The 22,177-nt window shown below is 43.0% G+C and overlaps 1 protein-coding gene across 1 annotated transcript in view; it reads right to left on the reverse strand.

Moving 5' to 3' along the window:
- The window catches only part of LOC311508571 (protein O-mannosyl-transferase TMTC2-like), a 59,178-nt gene that overhangs the window by 8,750 nt on the left and 28,251 nt on the right, over nucleotides 1–22,177 (reverse strand). The window contains exons 3-9 of the mRNA XM_084573392.1: nucleotides 8,562–9,396; nucleotides 7,759–7,873; nucleotides 7,009–7,094; nucleotides 6,131–6,315; nucleotides 5,701–5,779; nucleotides 3,694–3,815; nucleotides 54–135 (exon numbers count right to left, since the gene is read on the reverse strand). Of these exons, the coding sequence (XP_084429518.1) occupies nucleotides 54–135; nucleotides 3,694–3,815; nucleotides 5,701–5,779; nucleotides 6,131–6,315; nucleotides 7,009–7,094; nucleotides 7,759–7,873; nucleotides 8,562–9,396 (1,504 nt within the window). The remainder of the gene's footprint in view (nucleotides 1–53; nucleotides 136–3,693; nucleotides 3,816–5,700; nucleotides 5,780–6,130; nucleotides 6,316–7,008; nucleotides 7,095–7,758; nucleotides 7,874–8,561; nucleotides 9,397–22,177) is intronic.

Genomic DNA, 22,177 nt, shown 5'->3' on the forward strand with positions numbered 1-22,177 from the left:
TTTGCTACAAAGGGTTCACCATTCTCTACAAATGAGGGGGTGGCTTTTCTTACCATAGTGCATGTAGCAATTTCCTTTCATCGGGTCCAGTTGAATTGCTCTCAGATAGTATTTCTCCGCTTCGGCCTTCTGCCCCTAAAAGGAAAAAGAAATCGGTGATAAATACACCTGCATGATAAATGTTCTAAACCACACAGCGTATTCAAACCAGAAAGTTAAAGCCACCACCGGAGAGGTAATGGAGATTTATTAAATTCACTTTTTCATTGATGGATTTGTCTGTAACAGTGGAGGAATCTAATGAATCTAACATAAAACTTCACGGAAACAATAAAATACTATTATAAAATGATACTAAACTCATTCATTAATCACTAGTGCTATGTATAAAGGATACTTATATAGTATTATAATTGTATTTTTTGCTACTTTATACTTCACTACCTTTTGGGAAGCATATACCTTATACCCCAATGCATTTATTTGATATCTTTAGTACCTAGTTACTTTGTAGATTCATATTAGTAACATAAAATAAACATCAACTAATACATTCTGATGTATTACTATAGATAACTTAAAATTACCACTACCAGCTCCAACATCACAGATAAACATATCAATCCAGTCGTATACTGTATGTCATTCTGAAATGGACCATTCTGCACTTTTACTTTTTGATTTTAATACTTTTGTATAGTACTTAAGTAAGGGTTTGAATGCAATACTACACTGCCTGGCAACTAAGCAACTAGGTATGAGCCTCCTATTGGATAATTACTGCATGGGCGATTATCTTTCAGCTGGCGACAAGTTATTTAATCCCAACTGGCATGCATCAAGCAGAGAAAACATCTAAGGAGATTGCAGAAACTACTAAAACTGGGTTAAGAACTGTCCAACGCATTATTAAAAACTGGAAGGATAGCAGGGAACCATCGTCTTCGAGGAAGAAATGTGGTCGGAAAAAAATCCTGATTAATCGTGATCGGCAATCACTTAAACGTTTGGCGAAATCAAATCGCAAATTGCATATGCCACGGGCATATTCCAAGATGACAATGCCAGGATTCATGGGGCTCAAATTGTGAAAGAGTGGCTCAGGGAGCATGAGACATCATTTTCAAACATTAACCCCATTGAGAATCTTTGGGACGTGCTGGAGAAGGCTTTGCTCAGTGGTCAGACTCTAACATTTTACATACTTCCTCCACTTGAAACCAACTCATACAGACAAAAACTACAAACTGGCCTTGTATTTTATTGTATCTGCTCTGAACTGACATGCATCGGTTGAGACATCCCCTGCTGCTTCCTTATCTGCTGGAAACGGATACTAATAAAGAACACAGTATCCCGGCTTCACCGCAACCTTTAAAGAACGATCAGCAAGGTGTGTGTGAGGACCTGCGAGAGATATTGCTTCTGTGTGTGCATGAGCCTCGAATTCCCCCACCTCTTTTGTTTCATGCCTCACTACTGATTGCTTCCACATTGCCAATGGACTTGCCATGCGGCGAGAAATGAGAGGAGCTGGCATATTAGGTTTGCTTCATTAGCTTCCCCCCATGCCCGCGATCGCTCTAAATGAATGAGCGAACGCGGGGAGTGGATGGCTTATTTCGCATTTTCTTTGGCACCTTCCTCTTTACATTCAATTAAACCTTTTTCCCCCAGTCATCCGTCAGCGCTGAAACTACGGCGGTTCAGTCCAGTTAGCTTGGAGCGAGCCATCATTTAGCGGATTCATGAAAGGTTTCAGGTCGAGATTCAGCTCAGATTAGGTCTTGTGCGTTTTCGTCACTGAGCTGTCTTTTGCAGTGAGACACGGTCGTTAGCCTTGGGGTTGAAATATCTACGTATACGGCTGAGGTTGAACTCATAAATAAGCTCAGTCATGAGTGGCCACAACTTTTCCTAAAGCGGACCACTCTGACTCCAGACGGAGAGCTCTAATGTTGTGCCAGACACTTGGGAGGAGTAAGGCAAATCAGTAGCTTTGGAGTTGCGAGGTGGACGGTTTTATTATTATGTTGACTCCCCTTCGTAGCTTTTTTTCGTGGCTCACTTTGAAAGTTGTTGTACTTCAGCACGACACCACGCGACGGGGTAAACCACAGTACGAGACTTCAGTTTGACCTCTCCTTCTCTTGTCTGTATCGCCGGCTGACTCCAGCTGGATGACCAAAAATGTAGCTGATGGAGTGATTCAATAAGGAAACAGAGTAATTGCATTATAAGCCTGTCCACTCGACCATTGTCCAGCGTCCATCCAATCTCCTGTTTCTTAAGCCCTGTGGCGGCCTCTCTGCGAGTTGGGGCCCTGCACTGGTTTGGAGCCCTGAGCCTCAGGGAGCACTGCAGATGTCCAACCACACCGGGCGACTCTGCTATAATCTGAACCTACATGATGTCTGTGGGTGTGTGTGTCTGTGACTGAATATCTTCAAATCTTTCGACTTAGACCGGAACTGGTCAGAACGAAGGTCAAGAGCCCTTAAGGCTCGCAGCTGCAATCACTCCACAAGTTGAAGTCAAATATCTTCGCGAGGGTTGCAAAGGACACACGGTTCACCTCCCAGATCTAAACTGGACTCAGCTGTGAACACATCTGTTGTCATATAAATGTGTTTTTGTTTTTATGGAATGGGGAGAGTGGATGAATCATAGGTAGCTTTTATTTCCTGCAGGAGAAATGCATTAGAGGCTGTAACCTCCAGGGGTGAAAACGTAAGCCAAGGCGGAAATGCCGGAAACTGCAGTTCCCCAAATGGCCACTTGGGGCATACTCCAAATCCCCATGGGGAAATGCACCCACTTTACATGTGAAACAATCGCGTTTAGAGTCCGATATCAAACTGGTTTTAGCTACTTTCATGAGAACAATACAGTTACGCATAATTTAGTGCATTGTCGTAGTAAAGTGACAGGTGGCTACCCTCATACCAACATGGCAACGACCACAGCCGCCACGCAGAGCTTCAAAACTGCTCCTTCAGAAATCCTATGGATGACGATACCGTCTTTAGAAATCAAGGCAACATTTGGGAGAAGCTGAGAGAGTTTGCATGTCTTCCACCGCTCGCATACGTGTACAGTTCCACACAGCGAGGGGCAGAAAAACAAACACACAGAAGGTCTGGAACTCATCCCATCACACCAGACAGTCTCCCCACGTCTCTGACCTTCAGACATCAGGAGTGTATTTATGAAGCTCCGATAGCAGTTTGTTAAAGCATTTGGCATCCGTCCTGGATCGGGGTCAACCCAAGGTCACACAAAATGCCATTTACGGCAATATTTTGGTCTTCTTTCGCAGTGTATTATTCATTTTCCTCACTACTTACAGTGCTGGAGGTCAGACACGATATTCATGAAGGCATCAGAAATCCTCTTAGGCTTCTGATCCGGAGAGAAGAGTTTTTTTCCCCCCACCTTTCCCAGTGAGAAGCTTTCACCTAATAACAATTATCACACTTCTTCAGGCTCTGCAGAGGAATCAATAGGATGAATTTGCCTTGCTCCAGTGTCCCGTAACTCACTCGATATGCATTATTCATCCCTCCTCTCTGCCTACTTCAGGTCCCATTTAATTACACTCTGCCGCATAGTTAACCACTGCAATCATTACTGAGATAATGTTTTGCCTCGTGATTCTTCCCCTGTGTTTGTGCGTGAAGGGGAGGGACGTACAATGATGGACAGGAGTTTGCCGTAAGTGAGGTGGGCTGGGATGTGGTCGGGCTTGGCCTTGAGGGACTCTCTGTACCAGTGGCCTGCTTCCTCCAGCCTGTTGAGCCTCATGTAGGCCTCTCCTGAAACATAATCACAGATCAGGATAATTATTATTTAAGAAAAATTAAATAGCACAAATTTAAAGACAGACAGAAGTGTTTTACATCATTTAAACAAACGTGCAGAGTCTGTGGGCAAGGACAAGGTTTTTGCATCAGGCGATTTCAGTCTAAGAAGTATAACCAATTATATTTGAAGGTAAACTGTAAGGTAAACAAAAGAGACGGGCAGTTGTATCATACCTTGTCAGAAATCAAGCTGAAGGCCTGAAAACACAAAAACTGACATCAAAGAACGAAGGCCAGCTGTGACATTGCCTCACATCGCCTGCGCCTGGACCAAAACTTTCTATTTCAACACACCACAGAGACCACAGCCGACAGCCAGCTAGCACACACACTATGCACCCGCATGAAAGGAAATCATTTTCCATACCAGCAGGTGGTAGTAGCCTGTATTCGTCATTTCAAATGGAAAACCAGAAGAGCTACTATTAGCTGGGAGCCTGGGAAGAGCTGCAAACTGTCATAAAAAGCCGGCCTCTCCAGAAGCATGCCAATTCCCCTCGATCAATCGGTTGAAACGCTGTCAGTGGGGGTCAGACAAACGGCTGTGGTGCAAGCTAACTCCGCTAATAACAGCTAACTCCGGACTCAAAGGGCACTAGCATTAGCGTACAATAACAATATATTGGTGAAATGAACAGGTTTCACGGCAGATATTGTGTTATTTTCGGTGCCCCAGTCACTCCCACTATATGGATATACGCAGATCTAAGTATCTCCCAAAGGACTACAAATTACACAAAAGTTATATGGGTGACTAAACGATCGTATTTTATGCCAGAAATAAGGTCCAGGTTGTAAAAAACAGAAGTCCCCCTTTAATGGAGTGTAAACTCTCCAGTCTTCAACCAGTCCTTGTCTCTCAAGTTGCTAGTCGGACTGTAAATGATGACTGGCACTGTTAGCTAGCTAGCTACACCTGAAGCACCACAATAATGGTCACTGGCTAGAAGGCCAGCCATCAGACAATAGCCGATAGGTTCCCAGACTGAGTAACAGAGTCAGCGGCTGGTCGGAGCAAATTACGACAGCACATAAACATGTACTTAACCTTGATATTCATGTCTGCAGTTCCATATTTAACTGTCATCATCTGAATCTACCCTAGTGAAGTGTTTCTTCTGAAAACTGCTGAAATAAATGACAGTTTTCTCTGAAAGAACCATTGTTAAAACCCTTGGATGCGAAGACACGACGACGACATGTCCCCTGAGGTAAGAGGATACATGTGGGCTTATGACATCAGTTTTTACAAAGTATCCCCCAGATGTCACACTAATAGAAAACACTGGCCTTCCTCAACCTCTCCTTCCACCTGACTAAACACGACTCCTATTTTCATACAGGCATCACCCGGCAATCTCAGCTATGTCGTCAGGATGAGCGTCCAATAATGTAATTAGTGCTAGAATAACAAAGAAGGGGAAGTGATTTATTACACGGATTAGCTTCGGTCCTCTCAGAGAGGACACACCGAGCTTGTGCACAGAGCCGCAGCGGTGGAATCCAACAGGTGGTTCCAGTCCTCTGGAGGTTTTCTTTGGCAATAAGTAAATGTCAGTTTGTTGAACTAAATTCAAAGCTCAGATAAAATGAAAGACCAGCGTTTAAAATGGAAACTAACATGTAAGATTAAGGCACCGAAGCCAAAGCCAAACTTGTCCCAGGACTGCACTGTTTTCACTCCTTGTAAAACAGTGATGACAAAGTCCTTCGCAGCTGTTTCTAAGGTAATTACATGTATGAAAATGTAAGATCGACACTTGACTATTTTTTAATCCTGACTTTTCTGTTGCTGCACTTCACAGAAATGGTTTGAAAGGCTCCAACAGTAGCTCACCCATCATGTTAAAAAGGCTGTGCGGTGCGAACTGTTTGGGCATTTTCTGCACGGCTTCCTTATAAACAGACAGGGCCTCCTGTAGAAGAAGAAAAATGTTAATTTAGGCAGTACAGGTTTTCAGGTTTGGTTTACGTCAGCGTAATTGCAGACCCTGTAACTGGAAGTGGGGCACAAAGCATGTGACAAAACTTTTCAGTATTCATCTTTTCCAGATGAATACTGTAGAAAGGCCTCAGCCTTAACTACTCTAACTAACTACATATTCTGTATTTTACCACTTGACTACTGCCTCTAGGAGCCACTATTCAGGCAATCTGTGACAATGTTTCTTGGGAGGCTTGTTACTCATTCAGTAGCGGCGAGCTGTTTAAAAACTGTGCTAAAAACTTGTGTGGAGCCAAATATTCACTTGGCCAGACACACTGACCTCCTGCTGGCCCTGCTCGTGGAGTAGTTTTCCCAGGTTGTACAGGCAGCTGGTGACGGAGCTCTTGTGGGCATGCGGATCCTTCAAGTTCTCGTCGGGAATGTCGGCACATGTGAGGAAGGTGCGTTTGGCCTCTTCCAGGTTTCCCTGGTTCATCAGGATTATTCCTGTGTTCAAGTAGGCCGCTGAGGGTCAGAGGTATGAGAAAGTAGGGCTATATTAACGTCATGAAACGCACAAAGTGAAGATATGTATCCACCTTCAGGTCTTTTAATACATTGATTAAGAGGAGACAATGGCTAAATCTGTATTTTGTGGTGTTTACAGTGTGATTTATGGCAGAATCACGCTAAACACCACAAAAGCACAACTCCCTGTCAGATATATACTCCAATTTATATCAATTTACAAGTAGTAGACACTCAAAAAATTACAAACTGGAGTGGAGACAATGAGGAGGATCTGCAAAAATGTACAAGCCATAATACAGCTAAAAGAAGACAGGGCAGTGCTCTGATGCAGATGATATTACCATGAGAAAAGCACTTAGTAAATAGAGAATAAATTAGGCCAAAAAGACATCAAGCTAGAGAAGAACTAACGTTAACGCACAGAGGAAAGGCATCCCTTGTCATAGAAGCGTCCTTGGTACATTAAAAGACGGACCCTCATCTCGCATGAGAGCACTCAGGTGTGAGATTGAATCTCAACATTATACCGTCAAGCTGAATACGGCCTTCCAAAAGGACCACGTGGCAAATTCATTAATCCAGACAAAGGTGCGTGAACCTCTAATCGCTGATACTGTATCTCTCCTCCTGATCCTCGTCAGTCTACTCATTTTGCATCAGCTACAAAACGAGACCATGTTTACTTACATGCCAGTGTTGGCCGACTCCCAATGGCCATTTTGTAATAATGCAGCGCTTCAGAAAAACGTTCGTTCTCCTGCAGCAGCAAACCCCTGAAAAATGAAAAGGCAAAAATATGAAACCTTTTACCTCCATTATGGTTTCTCAAATCTAATGCTAAGCTCAGTTTTTCTAATATATCCAACCATACGTCATGTGGAAATAGCGTCTATGTTTTAAAGAATGCAAAACACCACTGTCTCTCTGGTTGTCTCTCTTTTTTCGTTCCTTGCCAACGTCCTGACACCCGTAACTTGAGAGGGAATAGTGAAGTGGGGAGAAAAAACATTGTCGGCATGAGAGTAAGAAGCATGGGTCTGCTATGAGGTTTTGGCACCTCTGACACCTTGAGTCGCAGGATTGGAAGTGGCTTTGTGCTCTCCCAAAGGCCATGCAAACCATGACTAATCAAATCAGCAGCAGAAAGTACAAAGAGCCGCAAGAGACGCATGAAGTTATTTCCTCTCTGCCGCACTCTTGATTCAAGCCGTGCTCTGCGTCTCTCTTGCTATGTTCCTCCTGTGTTAGATCTATTTCTGTAAGTTCTCCCTGTCTGTCACTCGCTGTCTTTGCGCTTTATCCCCTCTCCATCTCTCTCTTGCTGCCTTCTCTCCTCAAGCGGCTGCCATCTCAAGTGACGGATGGGAGGAATCGGAACTCGTTCGTGTCAAGACTGTGCAAACAGGAGGAGGTGGAACGGGTGTCTTTAAGACTCACAGGTTATACAGCATGTCAGCCATGTTCCCTCGGTAGTGTAGAGCATTTCTGTACGCCTTCTCCGCCTCCGCCATCTTGCCCTGATTCTTCAGTACGTTCCCCAAGTTTCCCCAGGCTACAGGAGACAGATGTCAGTCAAAAGTTACACAGTGTTGGTTTTCATTTAAATAGTTTTATTGCCACCAGTTTTACAAAATAAACTTAAATTATACTGCTATACTATAACGTCAGCATCTAAACTTAGGTATTCCGTAGAAAAACCTGCAAACCTCTACAAACCCTTGAGCCATAGTTGAAACTTTCTAAATCATTTTTACTGATAAATGCACTAGAATTTCCTGTACACAACTTCACATGTCGTAACCACCAGCTCGCAAGTTCCACTCGAAGGCAGCAAACTGCTCAACAGCTCCCACTAGTGGTCGAAACCTCCATGGAGCACCTTTAACTAAGCTATTTAAAAAGGCATGACTGTAAATTCTGATCACTCTGATCCCACTAAATTCACAATTTTAGTCTGCAAAATGAATTGGTAAAAATAAGCTACAAAGATTGTTTTCTTACATTAGCTAATTTTAGCCGCTCTAAGCTAGCTAGTGGTTGTTCAAGATCGAGTAAGGCAGCTGTGTAAAAAAACATGTGTTATTGCTTCATTCAAGTAATACTAATTTAAATTGAACAGGGGAAATATTAAAAAAGGAAACATATTCACTGCCAGCTTTTGGCTGCTGACTGAGTCTGTATCCCAAAAATATGTAGTAGGCTTAATTCCCATCCCTAATGATAACTGGTAGCGTTCTTACCTTTAGCGGGATTAACATTAATCCCTGATTTGTAGAGATTTTCCTCATTGCTCCAGTCTTTGTTCCTCTGAACAGTTCTGAATCCATTCAGCAGCACTAGTCCCGTGCAGAGACACAAAACTAAGGCCCTGCAGCCTCTAGTCCTCAGTCTGACATACAGGGTTCTAGCACCAGCAGCAACCAGTAAACAAAAGCCTATACTGGGGATGTACAGTACCCGCTCTGCAATTACGAAACCTACGTAAAAGAATAGGTTGGTAGCTGGGAGGAAAGGCAACGACAGGATGCCTAATGAAAATAGCACTAGGCTTTCTGTAGGGGGCAGGGATGTCTGCAGAGGACAATGGTTGAGTTCAGCTGACCCGTTCAGGGTGGTCTTTGGCAACCCCTGGTCTGTGTTATGATTTGCGTCATGGGCATGGTAGCCATTCCCATTAGTGATGGATTTCCCATTAGTGACGTGGGCTTTTCCATTGGTCTCTTTGATTTTGGAGGTGGGACCGCGAAGGCCAAACAATGCCAGAAGGATAACTCCACCATAGAAGGCCACAGTGTGAAGGTTCCTCCAGTCGGCCAAGGACCTGACCAAGGGCACGGCATCCATGGACCAGTCGAAACTGAGCTTGTCGGGGCACAGCAGGAGCCAGGCGTTGGCGGCGGGCAGGTGGAGGAACGTTAGCGTCCGGGTGAGGAAATGTGGCGAGTCCGCCGCGGGGTTGTCCGAGTTGGAGAAGTTGGGAGGCTTGTTACCCATCCAGTAGAGGCGAGCTGACAGCAGAATCACTCCCGAAGAAGCCAGCACGGCGAGACTCAGCAGAACGCTGCCGTTCTTTTTCTGAAAGAGAGCAAAAATAATGCTGAAGGAAAACACCTAAATCAACATTTAGGTCAAAGCCACAGCATTTTGTCAGGGTTCCACAGCCTCGGGAGTATTTTTCATTCAGAAAGTTTTATTTATATGAAATCTTTCAAAGTCAATGACAAGTTATGAAGACAGACATCTAATTTTTGTCATTATTTATATGAGCATGAACTGATTAATTATTAGTTCTCTGCTGCAGTTTATTGAAAAAGATCTCAGGAATGTTTTCGGCTGCTGTCTTGGGTTTAAACCACACTCTGGTGCAGTTATACAGTTCCGCGTAACACTGGCATGCTTCTTCAAATGCACCAAAGCCAGAAACAACACCACCAAATTTACATATAAAATACTTAGCTATGACATTCGGCGTGGTAAAAAGATACGCTGGGGTTTGGACAGCTGCATGCTGTCTGGAATGTCACTGTCGGCAGGCAGAAATATGATTGTTTATATGTTGAAAGAATTGAGTTTGTCATATTCAAGCCGGTGAAAGATTATTATTTTGAATTTCACATTTGGTTCACCAGTAAATTCTTAAATGTCAAGGGGGTTTTTATTAAGGATAACAAGAGCGAACTCTATGTACTTCAATGATTCTCCATATATTTATAATCCACACTCCCTTCAGTTTTGACCTAACTGGGGTCATTTGAAGCACGAGAGGCTTTGCTCCTAAGTCTTTCCTTGCTGCCTGTCAGGGCTGCACTGAGTGTGACTGGTAATCAGCTTAGGACTCAATGTGTTGGCATGTAGATGCTGTTTACATCTCATGAGAGCATTAATTCTGCAGCATGATCACCACATTAAGTCCTCTGTCACGCAACACCTTTTCCCTGAACTCACACGGCAACGTAGCACTCATTAGAGTCAAAGCAAGTGACAGGAATTATGTGACATTCCCCAAGGCATAAGGTACACCGATCAGCCACAACATTATAACCACTGACGGGAGAAGTAAATATCATTGACCATCTTGTGACAATTCAATGTTCTGCTGGGACACTTTTGGACCTGGCATTCATTCATGTGGATGTTACTTAGACATGTAGCACCCACCTAGACCAGACCAGACACCCCCACCCCATAGTAATGAAACTACAGCAACATGAATAACAGCATAAGGTGTTGACCTGGCCTCCAAATTCACTAGATCCCAAACTGATTGAATATCTGTGGGATGTACTGAAACAAGCCTGATCTACAGAAGCCCGTCTCCTCAACCCATAGGACCCAAAGGCTCCCCACTAACAACATTTTGTTGCCAGACACCACAGGACAACCTTCAGAAGGCCCATGTCCATTCTCTGGTGAAACACAACTGTTTTGGAGACACAGGGGAGACCTACACAGTAGAAAGGTGGTCATAATGTTATGCCTGGTTGGTGTAAGTACACTTGCCAGTTGCTGTATTTACACAGACACTCGTATTGTAGTAACCTCCTTGTTAATCTGATTATTTTCTCTGTGATTGGAATAAATACGTTCTTTCTGAGATTGTTTGCCCCACATCGGGTCAACTCTGGGGTTTCTAGGCGGTATAGAAACATGGTGGTGGGAAAACCAGTTGTTCAAAAAAGACAACATCAACATTGATATAGGCAGCTCAGCTGAGAATGTGAGTCTCCCTTGTTCTTCTTCTTCTTTTACTGCATTAAATCAATTGAATGAGTTTTATACTTCAGGCAGATCCAATGCTCCACATGGGCAGACCCACATGACGCGTTAAAATAAGTTACATTCTGGTAGATGCTTCGGTGAATATAAACACGTATAACTTATTAGATCATCTTATTAAGCGTTCGAGTAAACGATTAAGTTGGATTCAGAACGATTTTTAATCTGGCACGAAAAAACAGTCCATGTAAAGTTCGTCACTGAGACCAATGACAGCAAATCCTTTTGGTTTTCCGCCACACGTAACATTACGAGCCTTCAACACATTTTCGTATGATGCTCTCTGAAATCAATTACTGCACAAATGTGATTTAGTGGTGTGTTTTTGCCAAGTTTGAGTAAATCTGATTACATTTATTGCATTCTAAACTTTAAAGTAATATAGACTTATTGGCAGAGACGTTCTGGCGCAGGCTTGACCCAAACGTGGTCGCCATCCGCTTTCCTCCCCCTCATCACGGAGATGCTGCTCACTTCCTGTTTTCTTAGCCCATTTATTCCTTTCAGAGTAATATGAACTCTATTTGAACCTGTCTTGGGGGAATTAGGGCTGCATGCTCGCACACTGTAAGTTTATGCTGTGTAGTATCACTGCCGCAGAAATGGGAAAGTTTACATATTTCTTGTCCAGTAGTTGTTTTATCAGCGTTGGCTTTGATATAACCGATAATAACAGTCAGCGTTGCCGCACTTCTGGTTTTATCGCTTATTTGAGTTTACTCTAATATAGTAATAATTCTCTCGTTGTGTAATCCACTCTAAATGGATTGCACAATGGACAGGGCTTCTGGAAGCTGTACAATGCACAAAGAACAATCCAGTTGTCTCACAGCGAGCACTGATTGAATAAGCCAATGTGTGCACTCTCACAATGGAAAACACAAGTTCTCCACATCAAACCCACGCTGGGATTAGAATAAGAGGTTTAGCATTGACTCGCCTGACCAACGAGCTCCAGCTCTAGCTCATGTTCTCCAAAGAAGTCAGCGGAGAAAGAAGGAAGGAAATGGAGACACAGTCGGTGACTTGTCAATAGTAAGATGAAAAAGGGCCAGTTCAAGGAGTTCAGGGTTCTGAAGCACTCTGAGGAGCATTGAGGAATCGACCGTGGCAAAAAATTGGATATTGATTGGAGCCCTGAAAACTGGTGCATAAAGGATAAGAGAGAGAGCGCCTTTTGCACACAAAAAAAGAAGGATGTGCTCATTGATGGATGAGGCCACATTGCCTGTCAAGGGAGGAAACTGCCCGAGAAATCCAATTCTGCTTGGTATTAGAAGATAAGCCAATTCCAGTAAGAGAGTCATCTGCGGTATTTAGGTGAATGAGCTTCATTCTGCTCTTGTCTATTTCTAAATCGTTCCCTAATTGACTTGGCGATCAATCACACACACACACACAAACACACACACACACACACGTGCAAGCTGCAGAGCAGAGGCTGGTTCTGCTTGTCAGTGATGTACGACCGCGAATCCACAAAAGCAACAAGTGACTGCGCCTCTCAAGCCAACCTGACGCGAGCTTTCTAATTAGTCTGTTTTGGAGGTTGGCTGCCGAAGCAAGCATGAAATGGAAGGAGTGGTGTAGGAGTTGTAACCAATACTGTTGGAGAGTCTCTTCCCTGTGCACTCGGTTCTCTTTTTGTGGTCAGATGGAAATAGATCTTCAATAGCATCACCCTCTTAGCAGCTGAATCGCTCCTTTCGCTCCTTAATTGCTCTAAAATGTCCTTTTATATCCACGCTTGGCCCTGATTTATCGAATTCCCTAATAATCCCAGTTGAATCTGTCATTCTATATTTACGAGCAATTTTCTTAATTCTCTTACTTAATTCCTACTTTGTACTTCTGGTTTAAAATCAAATTATTCAGACCAGTATTGGTATCTGTGAATCTGCTCACACGGAAAATTTCTAAAGATTTTTTTTCATGGTGCACACTCCTGGCTCCTGGCAGGAGAAGGCTGGGTGAAGCCAACCACCATCTATCACATGGTTCTGCCATTAAGGTAGCAGAGCAAAGCCAGGGCTGTCCTAATTAAGCTTGTGGTGTAAGAGCTCTTTTTTAACAAGCCAAACTATTATTTCTGCTTCTATAAACATATATTACAACGCTGCTGAAATTCTTACAAAGGCAACTGCTGATTTGTTGCCTTTAACCAGGGAGAACACACGCTACGGGACAGTATTATCCTGCAAATGACGGGTAGCGGTGATTAAATGCACCACCTCACGTGATCCCGCTGGGAAGCGGATGTAAACAAAACGGAGACGACGAAAAAGAAAAAAGCAGAAAATGAAGAATGAGGACGGAAAGGAAGGGATTCGGTGGATAATTTGTCACAAAACGTCTGAGGTGAAGTGTAAAGAGCAACTCGTGGTTTGAACATCCATACAGTGCTCTGTTTATCAGCTTCATGAGTAAACTCCACATGAACGTACCCAAATTGTGGTATTCATGACCACTTAAAGGGGAACTACTGTTTTTTACAACCTGGACCTTATTTTTGGCATAAAATACGATCGTTTACTCACCCATATAACTTTTGTGTAATTTGTAGTCCTTCAGGAGATATTTAGATCAGCGTATATCCATGTAGTGGGAGTGACTGGGGCACCGAAATGCAGCCTCTAAATAACGCATTATCTGTCGCGAAACTTGTTCATTTCACCAATGTTGTTCCCCTTTAAGTGGAAATTCTGATAAGTTCAAAGGTCATTAGTCGGGTATCCAAAAAACATTTAAAAAAAGGCAACTGGACATGTAGATTTTTTATTTTTTTGAAGATGTTTAGCCACTTCTTTAGTTCTGAACTGAAAACTCAAAGTCCAGTCGCCATTTTTTTTGGAAATACCATGACGTGGATGGCTGAGAACCTTCACAGACATGACATTAGTCACGTATATGACTTCCAGTGTCGTAAGCACAAGTTCTACAAGGTTTGAGAACCACGAGATCTATTCCACACATTTGATCCCATTCTTTTATTTAAACACGGTTTTTGTCCATTTGACTTTTTCCATGTTTCCCAATGTTACGCTCCTCTGCACCTCTACCGGCCTTCCACTGGCTGTGCAAGTGTCTTTGGCTCGTGCTTAATCACCTTAACCAGCCACACCTGAGAAGACTGAATAAAAGGGCCTTGTTGAAGAGGCCTCAGCTGGCCACTTGTCAGCTGCAGACGCACCGTGTCTCACCTGTTGCCTTTTTTTTTGTCTTTCTTTTTCATGAAATAAGTCCTTATTTTTGTAACTCTGTCATGTGTCTCCACTTTATGTTGTGGCCCTCGAGCCGGGTCTTAACACCTGGCCCAATACAAGAAACTAATTCCATTTTTGCGGCTGCTACCATGATTTATGTGGAACATGCCTGTGTATGTAAATTATCTAGAATACACAGGATTTGCAAAGCCATACATTTGAGGTTTTAGACCCTTACTAAGCATCGTCCACAATCAGCCGTGCAACAGCTTTAGCAAAGGAGTGATTTGTGAAAGTCAACTAATGCGACATGCGATGAAAGCCTCGCACAGCATCCCTGATGACAGCTAATAATGCATGGCCACCATCTGTGTTAACAAGACATTTAAAGTGCTTCCTGTTACAGACACGGGGGGTTTGAGTCAACATGGGGGATCTCAATTCTCTTGAAAGTAAACAGAGTGTAAAAAAGTACCCTCCGGATTAGCTATTGTGGCTAATGGGAAGGGGAAAAAAAGAGGTCACTAGTGCAAAGCTAGCATAATTCATTGTGGGAAGGATACTGGCTTGATAGCATTTTCTGTAAACTACTACTACAAATTGTAGTACCTTCTGGAAGTGATCTATCTGTGCTAGATCCATGTTTTGTTTTTGTTTTTTTGTGGAATAATTGAGAGTGCACCAAGAAAAAGAAGTACGACCTGCTCTATCACTAGTGTGTTGTTTTTAGATTTCAACATTTCCAGTCTTACTGCTGTCAAACAGAAATTCCTGGGAGCTAACTATGACTGATTGGCCTTCCTGAGATCTGCGTGTATCCATGGAGAACGGCTGGCACAATCCCCAGCCAACTGTCAAAAGCAGCATCCCGCCCGCTCCAAGTCTTTGAACCTAAAGCTCTTCCACACATCTCCTCCACTTTGGATACCTCGTTTGGAAATTCAACATCAGTTTCTACAGCTCTCCTTCTAATACTTCTTTTTTCTTTATTCCCTTTTAGTTTATTACCCACTTTCTCTCTTGAACCAACCCTTCTCTCTTTCCTTTTTCCCAAGCCTTCATCTATAAAAGGTGCCTTTCGTTATTAGCCTTCGCTTTTATTAATCCCAGAAGTGTGTGGTCCGCCTGTTGACACACGTAGCGTGCAAAATGTTTAAAACATGTCAGAAGAAACATCGAGCTGCGGCTTGACTTCATACGTGCGCTGTTTAAAGCTGCTGTGGAGTGACGCAAAACAGCAGGGGAACAATCTTCCGGGGTTTTCTTGTTAAAGTCATGTCCTATTTAAACTGCTCATAACTCCCTCCAACATACTGGTCTGATTAAACAGAACATTTTTTGGACTTCTTGTTTGAGATGTGTAAATTAAAATCCTGTTTTCCTACAAAGCTAAAAAGTTTCTCCAAAACTACAGAATAAGTAACTTCAAAAGCCTTGGACACGTTGCACAACACACATCCAGCGGCGCTCCCATTTGCTGCATTATCACTGACATGCTAAGTTGTGATGGAAGGTACAACGAGGCATGCATCCAGCTCCCTTTTCCAGCGCTCTAATGTGTTCTGGATTGTGCTGACTTGGCGCAGCTCATCCAAGTCAGCAGACAGCTGGCACTGAAAGGAATGACTTTGATAGAGTGACCCAATTTAGCCCGTAGTTCTCTCCATGATTGGCCGCGCTGCTGCCGACACAGAGGCCTGTAATGAGACGGGTCACGGGCTGAACCTTGGCATGCCATGCGCTAGAACAACTGATCAAAGAGGGGGCGCCGTCCGTGTTAACGTGACGTTTAAAGAGCTTCCTGTTTGAGTAATGTGGGGACGTCAGAATCCGAGGGGGGTTAGTAAAACACAGGGTTCCCCTAATGCTCTCGAAGGGATGTGACGCATCTGATTTAGATTAGTTCTCCCCGTTCGTTCTTGCTAAGTCGCTTAAAAGACTCTCATCAGTTCATTTGTGCTGTTGGAGCAGCATGTTCCAAGTACAACAACTACAATAGACCTGTTGCAAAAACAAAAAGGAACATTTTCAAGTGATTTGATGCTTCATTTGGAGTATTTGGATTGCTTCAAATGACATCTATCCATCTTTTTATAATCCAGACACTTAAGCATACAGTACATCCATTGGCCAAATACTAAGTCGACAGATATGTCTTAGTGTAAATGAGTCAAATAATCACAAAAAAACAACTTTCTGTGTTGAGAATCTTGGAACTTAGGTCCTGACAGGTAATACTGGTGTAATTTCAGCTGCCACGTCTTTTAGCTGACACAAGCCGTGAGTGTTATTTCCACAGACCACTTACTGTTCGAATGCAATTACATGGCAGGACGAAAATTACATATGCATCCAGGAGACGGCTGCATTTACAGGCTTTCAAGATTTGACTGGCAACAGAATTTCTACCTGTCTTGAAGACCTTGTGAAGCTATTTACACATGTTTTTCCTAAAGCCGGTGGATCAGTCCAAGGGACGTAAAGTAGCCTTGCCTCAGTATAATTCTGAAGTCAATTTGGAGAAAACAAACATGCAAAACTTGTTTTGAACGAACAAATCTTTACCAGATAGAGGCAGTAGATGCTTTGGAAGTTGCGCATGGTTGCAAAAAACAGACTGAAGAAGAGGTTGCAAACGAAACAGAAGAAGAAAGAAAACCAGTTGCCTTGGATATATGCAAGACAAAGAATGTAAATAATATAAATTTTGCCATTTCCATTTTCCAGACGTGATACTTCAAAATGCACATCACAATATGTTGTGAAAAAACAGCTAATGACTGACGCCCAGTCCATATATATATATATATACAGTATGTTTGTATCCGACAGTGGACATTCCATGCTCTGGTTGCCTAGGTAACCCCCTTGCTTCCAAGGGAAACGAGCTAAACATAAAAATATTGCTAGCGTATGGACGGAGCCAGCCCTTCTTGCTATCACTGCTCTCTGTTTGAAAAGAAAATACCATCAACTCCACCACAGCTCCATCTGGGTCTAGGCGCTCCAAGCCTGCAATCAGCATGGTGAATTCAGCGGTGGGAACCAAAATCATGGACGAGGGTTTTCTTTGTAAATCTTTGAGGCACTCTGTGTTTGTGTCATAGGATAATCAACTCATTAGTCACTGCTCACCACCTCAATTGTGTAACCTCAAAGTTCAGCTTAGTTCTTGGTACCCGTCCACTTGGCGTCACCATAGGTTGTTACAACTTGCTGGATTTAAGTATTCCCTTGTCGTCTCATTGCCACTGGTTTCTTCTTGTGTGTATGCCCATAATGCAAGGTTTATCAGCCCAGACCCTGCTCAGCCCCTAATGCCGTAGCCTGACGTGCACCTCCCCAGAAATATAACTAGGCGTCACAGCGATGCAGACCGCAAGAGCTGTTATTGGTCCCCTTGGTAGTCGCGTATTTCCGTCTGCTTCTCCATCTGCGCTATTTTCTAATTGACTGTTTTGTATCAATAAAGATGGAACACATCGCAGAAAGGTTAACTGAGGAAGGTTCGGAGATGCAAACATTTGTGTGAATCGTCCTCGACTGAAAGTTTCACCGAAATTTCTCTGAAAGTTTCACTCGCCATTGTTGAAAGTGAAGCAGGAAGTAGAAACAAAACTTAACCCGACTGGCAAAAAAAACAACAACAACACAGCACCAACTAGAGTTTGGGTGAATGACTCGCACCAGCTTAGGCTACATATGTAGGTTACGTACGTAGATTATGCCGCCTATGTCCTGCAGTACTTTAAATGAGCCTTAAGTCCTTAAAGGGGAACTACAACCCGGACCTTATTTCTGGCATAAAATACGATCATTTACTCACCCATACAACTTTGGTGTCATTTGGAGCTCAACGTGGAATAGCACTAGTGTATCATAACAAAATATTGGTGAAATGAACAAGTTTCACTGCAGATAATGCACTATTTAGAGGCTGCATTTCGGTGCCCCAGTCACTCCCACTATATGGATATACACAGATCTAACTATCTCCCAAACGACTCCAAATTACACAAAACTTATATGGATGAGTAAACGATCGTATTTTATGCCAGAAATAAGGTCCAGGTTGTAAAAAACTATAATTCCCCTTTAAGTGGAAGGAGAACTTGTTGAATTTACTAATTATTTCCAATTTATGATCAAAATTCTGAAGTGTTTTGTTCACAAAGAAAATCGCTTGGGGTTAAGAGTTAGATAGGCGTGCTTTTCAATATCTCTTGTTTGACCCTTAACTCAGTTACCTACATCTGTGTCCAACATTTGTTCTGTTCTTTCTGACCTGCTCCTGTGATGGAATGACTTTAGCAGCCATTGTCACTTTTTCAACACTATGCCGGGTCCCAGAAAACCGTACGAGCATGCATCTACCCATAAACAGGCCGTGTTCAGGCTGGAACAAAAGTTTGTGCGGTTAAGAGGATTTTTCTGAATCCGACTTGGAACGCTCACACTCGCTTTGGGCTTGCCAACATCCACAGGAATGCCGGCTAAATAAAGAGCACGCAGCAGAATCTGCAACAGAGGGCATCATTTCACAGCTGAATGCTTTGGCGATGGGATAATTGGCGCGGCGATTCGTCAAGCCGTCAGCTGGTTACGCTGAACTTCATCTGCGCGTCTGCGGCTCTCATTGAGACAAACGAGGAAGGAGGAGTCTGTGACGCTTTCGGGCGCAGGCTGGTGAAGATGCCATCAAATCCTTCTAATATCCACGGGCCTCTGATCAAACGTTATCCGTCATCTTTCATTTGGCTCCAGGTGCAGGGAGAAATTCAAAGGTGCGGAGGATCGGGGAGAGTGGGAAAAAACGCCTTAGCCTCTAAACCAGTTTTCTTTGAGTTACAATATTTAATTTCACACTCCAGATTCAGAGCTTTTCATGCATGACTTTATCTGAAAGGTATAATCGCTCACATCTGTGTTTTTCAACCAAGTACGTAGATGCTGAAAATCCCAGCTCAGCACCTTTTAATGAATGTTGCATGCCGCTGTTTTCACACAGATCTAGATTTTTTTTTTTTTTCTTATAACAACAAAACTTCTTTCCTGGCCCTGTCTAAAGCCTGGTGCCTCATTCGTCACCACGTTTCTGCCACTGACAAACACTGACTTCAGAGAACAAAGACATCATGTTCTTATAATCCCAGGGTATAATAGTTTTCTCGATAGGCTGCGGCGCAAACACCACCCCTTCCCTTTGTCTCCATCTATCACTTTCTAACTCTCCCTCCGTTCTACCTTGTCTAATTTTAAATCTCATCTCGCTCTGATTAGAGAGTTAATAGGATGAGAAATGGAGTCCTGGTTCGAAACACATCTGTCCCCTCTGCTACGCCGGATCTGATTTGCATTTCCTTATTGTTTGTGGCTGCTGTGAGGCCGCGGTCAGGTGTTGATTTTTCATTCTTCTCCTTCATTTGGGAAGAAATGGAAAAAATTTTGATTGAATAGAATATATAATGAGCCGGCTTGTTCTCGATGACAGACCTCTGCAGTCTCTCCACCTACTATCCGATTCAACAGCAACTGATTGTGCCTCAGTTGTAGAATATAAAGCAGGATAAGCTGAGTGCTTTTAGGGCACTGGGGGTGAGAAACACTGAGAACAGATAAAGGAAAGGAAGTGAGGGCATAGTTTTCCCTTCTCTCTCTCTTATTCTCTCTCTCTCTCTCTGTATCTCTCTCCCTTTTGTTTTCCCATGCGTCCCGAGACGTCTGGCTCATAATCGAGGAAATGATTGCCCCCGTGGCTGGCCCCAGCTCGTAACGAGCTCTCGGCCAAGATAACCGTGACTGGGGCAGTCGAGGAGGGCATTGCCAGAGTGATAAACGAGCCAGATGTGCCGGCAGCGGCGGGAGGCGCTGGGGTGTTGGCTTTGAGACCCGACGGGCTGGCACGGGGATTCTGGCCAGGTCTGTTGTGTCTGGGCAAAGACCCGCTCCTCTACTTTTTGATAAATACGTAAGGAATTGTGACTTTTCATAACAACTCCTGACAAGCAGTGAGGGTGATGAAATCTGTCAGACTGTAATGCAACAGACTGGAACAAGTTGCGGTTTCGTTTCCAAGGCTGTGTCTCTCTACTTTCTTTGTTTATACAAAAAAAATATGGAATAACTAGATTTAGCCAATTTTCTCTTTTTCTTATCTTATTTAGTTGAGACGTGTTCAGAAAGGTGGTCTCACCAAATTCAAGTATTGTATTCATGACACAAATGCAAATTCCCATTCAGGTAAAACATGGAGTTCAAGCCAGCTGAAATAATTCAGACAGGAAATTGCAATTTATCCATTTACAATGATTTACAGTTAGGACCATATATGTCTGGTCACTGCCACATTTTTTATTTCCCAAAACATATTTGTTATATAAAAAAAATGGACTTAAAGAACAGTACTGACATCCAAATCGAAAGGAATTACAACAATTTATATAGGCGGTCTTCTATTTTAAGGGGACAAAGCGGTTTCATAAAAAGGTGGCACATTCTTACCTGCCCAGGGACTGCAGATGGAAATTAGCTCCTAGCTATAATCTGGTACAAGCCATCTTTTTACTTCGCGTAATTAATGAACCTTGTACATGGTCCCTGTCTTAAATAAACCAATAAAATAAAATAAAATAAAATTCCTTCATTATTTCATATTTCTTATTCCACATATGGTCTTATCTATACATACCCAAAAGGATCAATCAGAATATAATTTTTATGACCCATGAGAAGTTATTGTGTCAAATCTACAAGAAATTTAACAGAAGAAGAAGAATAAGTTTTTTTTTTCGAACTTTATTGACAATACTCGATTCCAACGTCATTTACCTCATGTAGACATGTGCATTAAGAACGTATTTGTTCCATCAAGAGAATACCAATCAGATCAGCTATGAACATGGTACATATTAATGTTTTCCTACTGAACAAATAGTATAGTGTTCCCTCGTTTATCGCGGGGTTTACGTATATGTATTTTAAACCGTTATGTTAACTTTTTATTGGCCATATTTTCCCGCTATAGAGATACAGCGAAATTTTCACAATATAAAATTAGATATGTATGAATTAAAAACCCACGAAGTGGCAAGGACTGTACTGTGGGACTTGACGCCGTAACCTACGTACATAGCCTACCTCGTCAGTCTGGCTCGCTCTGCAAAAACACCACCAAAACGCTGGTCAGCACAGTGTTTTTTTGCCAGTCGGGTTAATTTTTTCCACTTTTTGCTTCACGTTCAACAATAGCGAGTGAAACTTTCGCTGAAATTGCATCAAAGACGAGTTACACAAATGCTTGTACCCCCTCAGTTAATCTTTCCTCGATTTGTTCCATCTTTATCAACCCAAAACAATCAATTAGAAAATTGCGGAGATGGAGAAGCAACCTGAAATACTAAAGTGGAAATACGCTACTACCAGGTGGACAAGTCACAGCTCCTGCGGTCTGTGACGCCGCAACGTGTAGTTATATTTCTGGAGAGGGGCACGTCAGGCTACGTCATTAGGGTCTGGGTATTGACGGATTAGCATAAACCACCTATGAGGTGGTTAAGTGAGTCATTATTATTGTGACTGGACTATTGTTCTGATTATCAGCAGAATATTTGTTTCCATATAAACTCAGCCATAGTTTTGCAGCTTTACTAGATTTACTAGAGTACAATTTGAAAGACAGGTGTTGTGTTTTTATCTGCTAAGGCCTAGCGGTTGGGTCACCCCCGCTGAGCACAGACAAGGAAAAAACACACTGTAACTCCTTTCTCCCCTGTCTGTGATCTCTCCGGGCCGCTCACAGCGAGCCCTTTAATAACAGCTGTCGGTTCTCACCCTGCCAGAAACAACTCCTGCGGAAGCCGCCCCCCACAGGTACGCTA

This window comes from Chelon labrosus, assembly GCF_963514085.1.
Source record: "Chelon labrosus genome assembly, chromosome: 23".
Taxonomy (NCBI): Eukaryota; Metazoa; Chordata; class Actinopteri; order Mugiliformes; family Mugilidae; genus Chelon; species Chelon labrosus.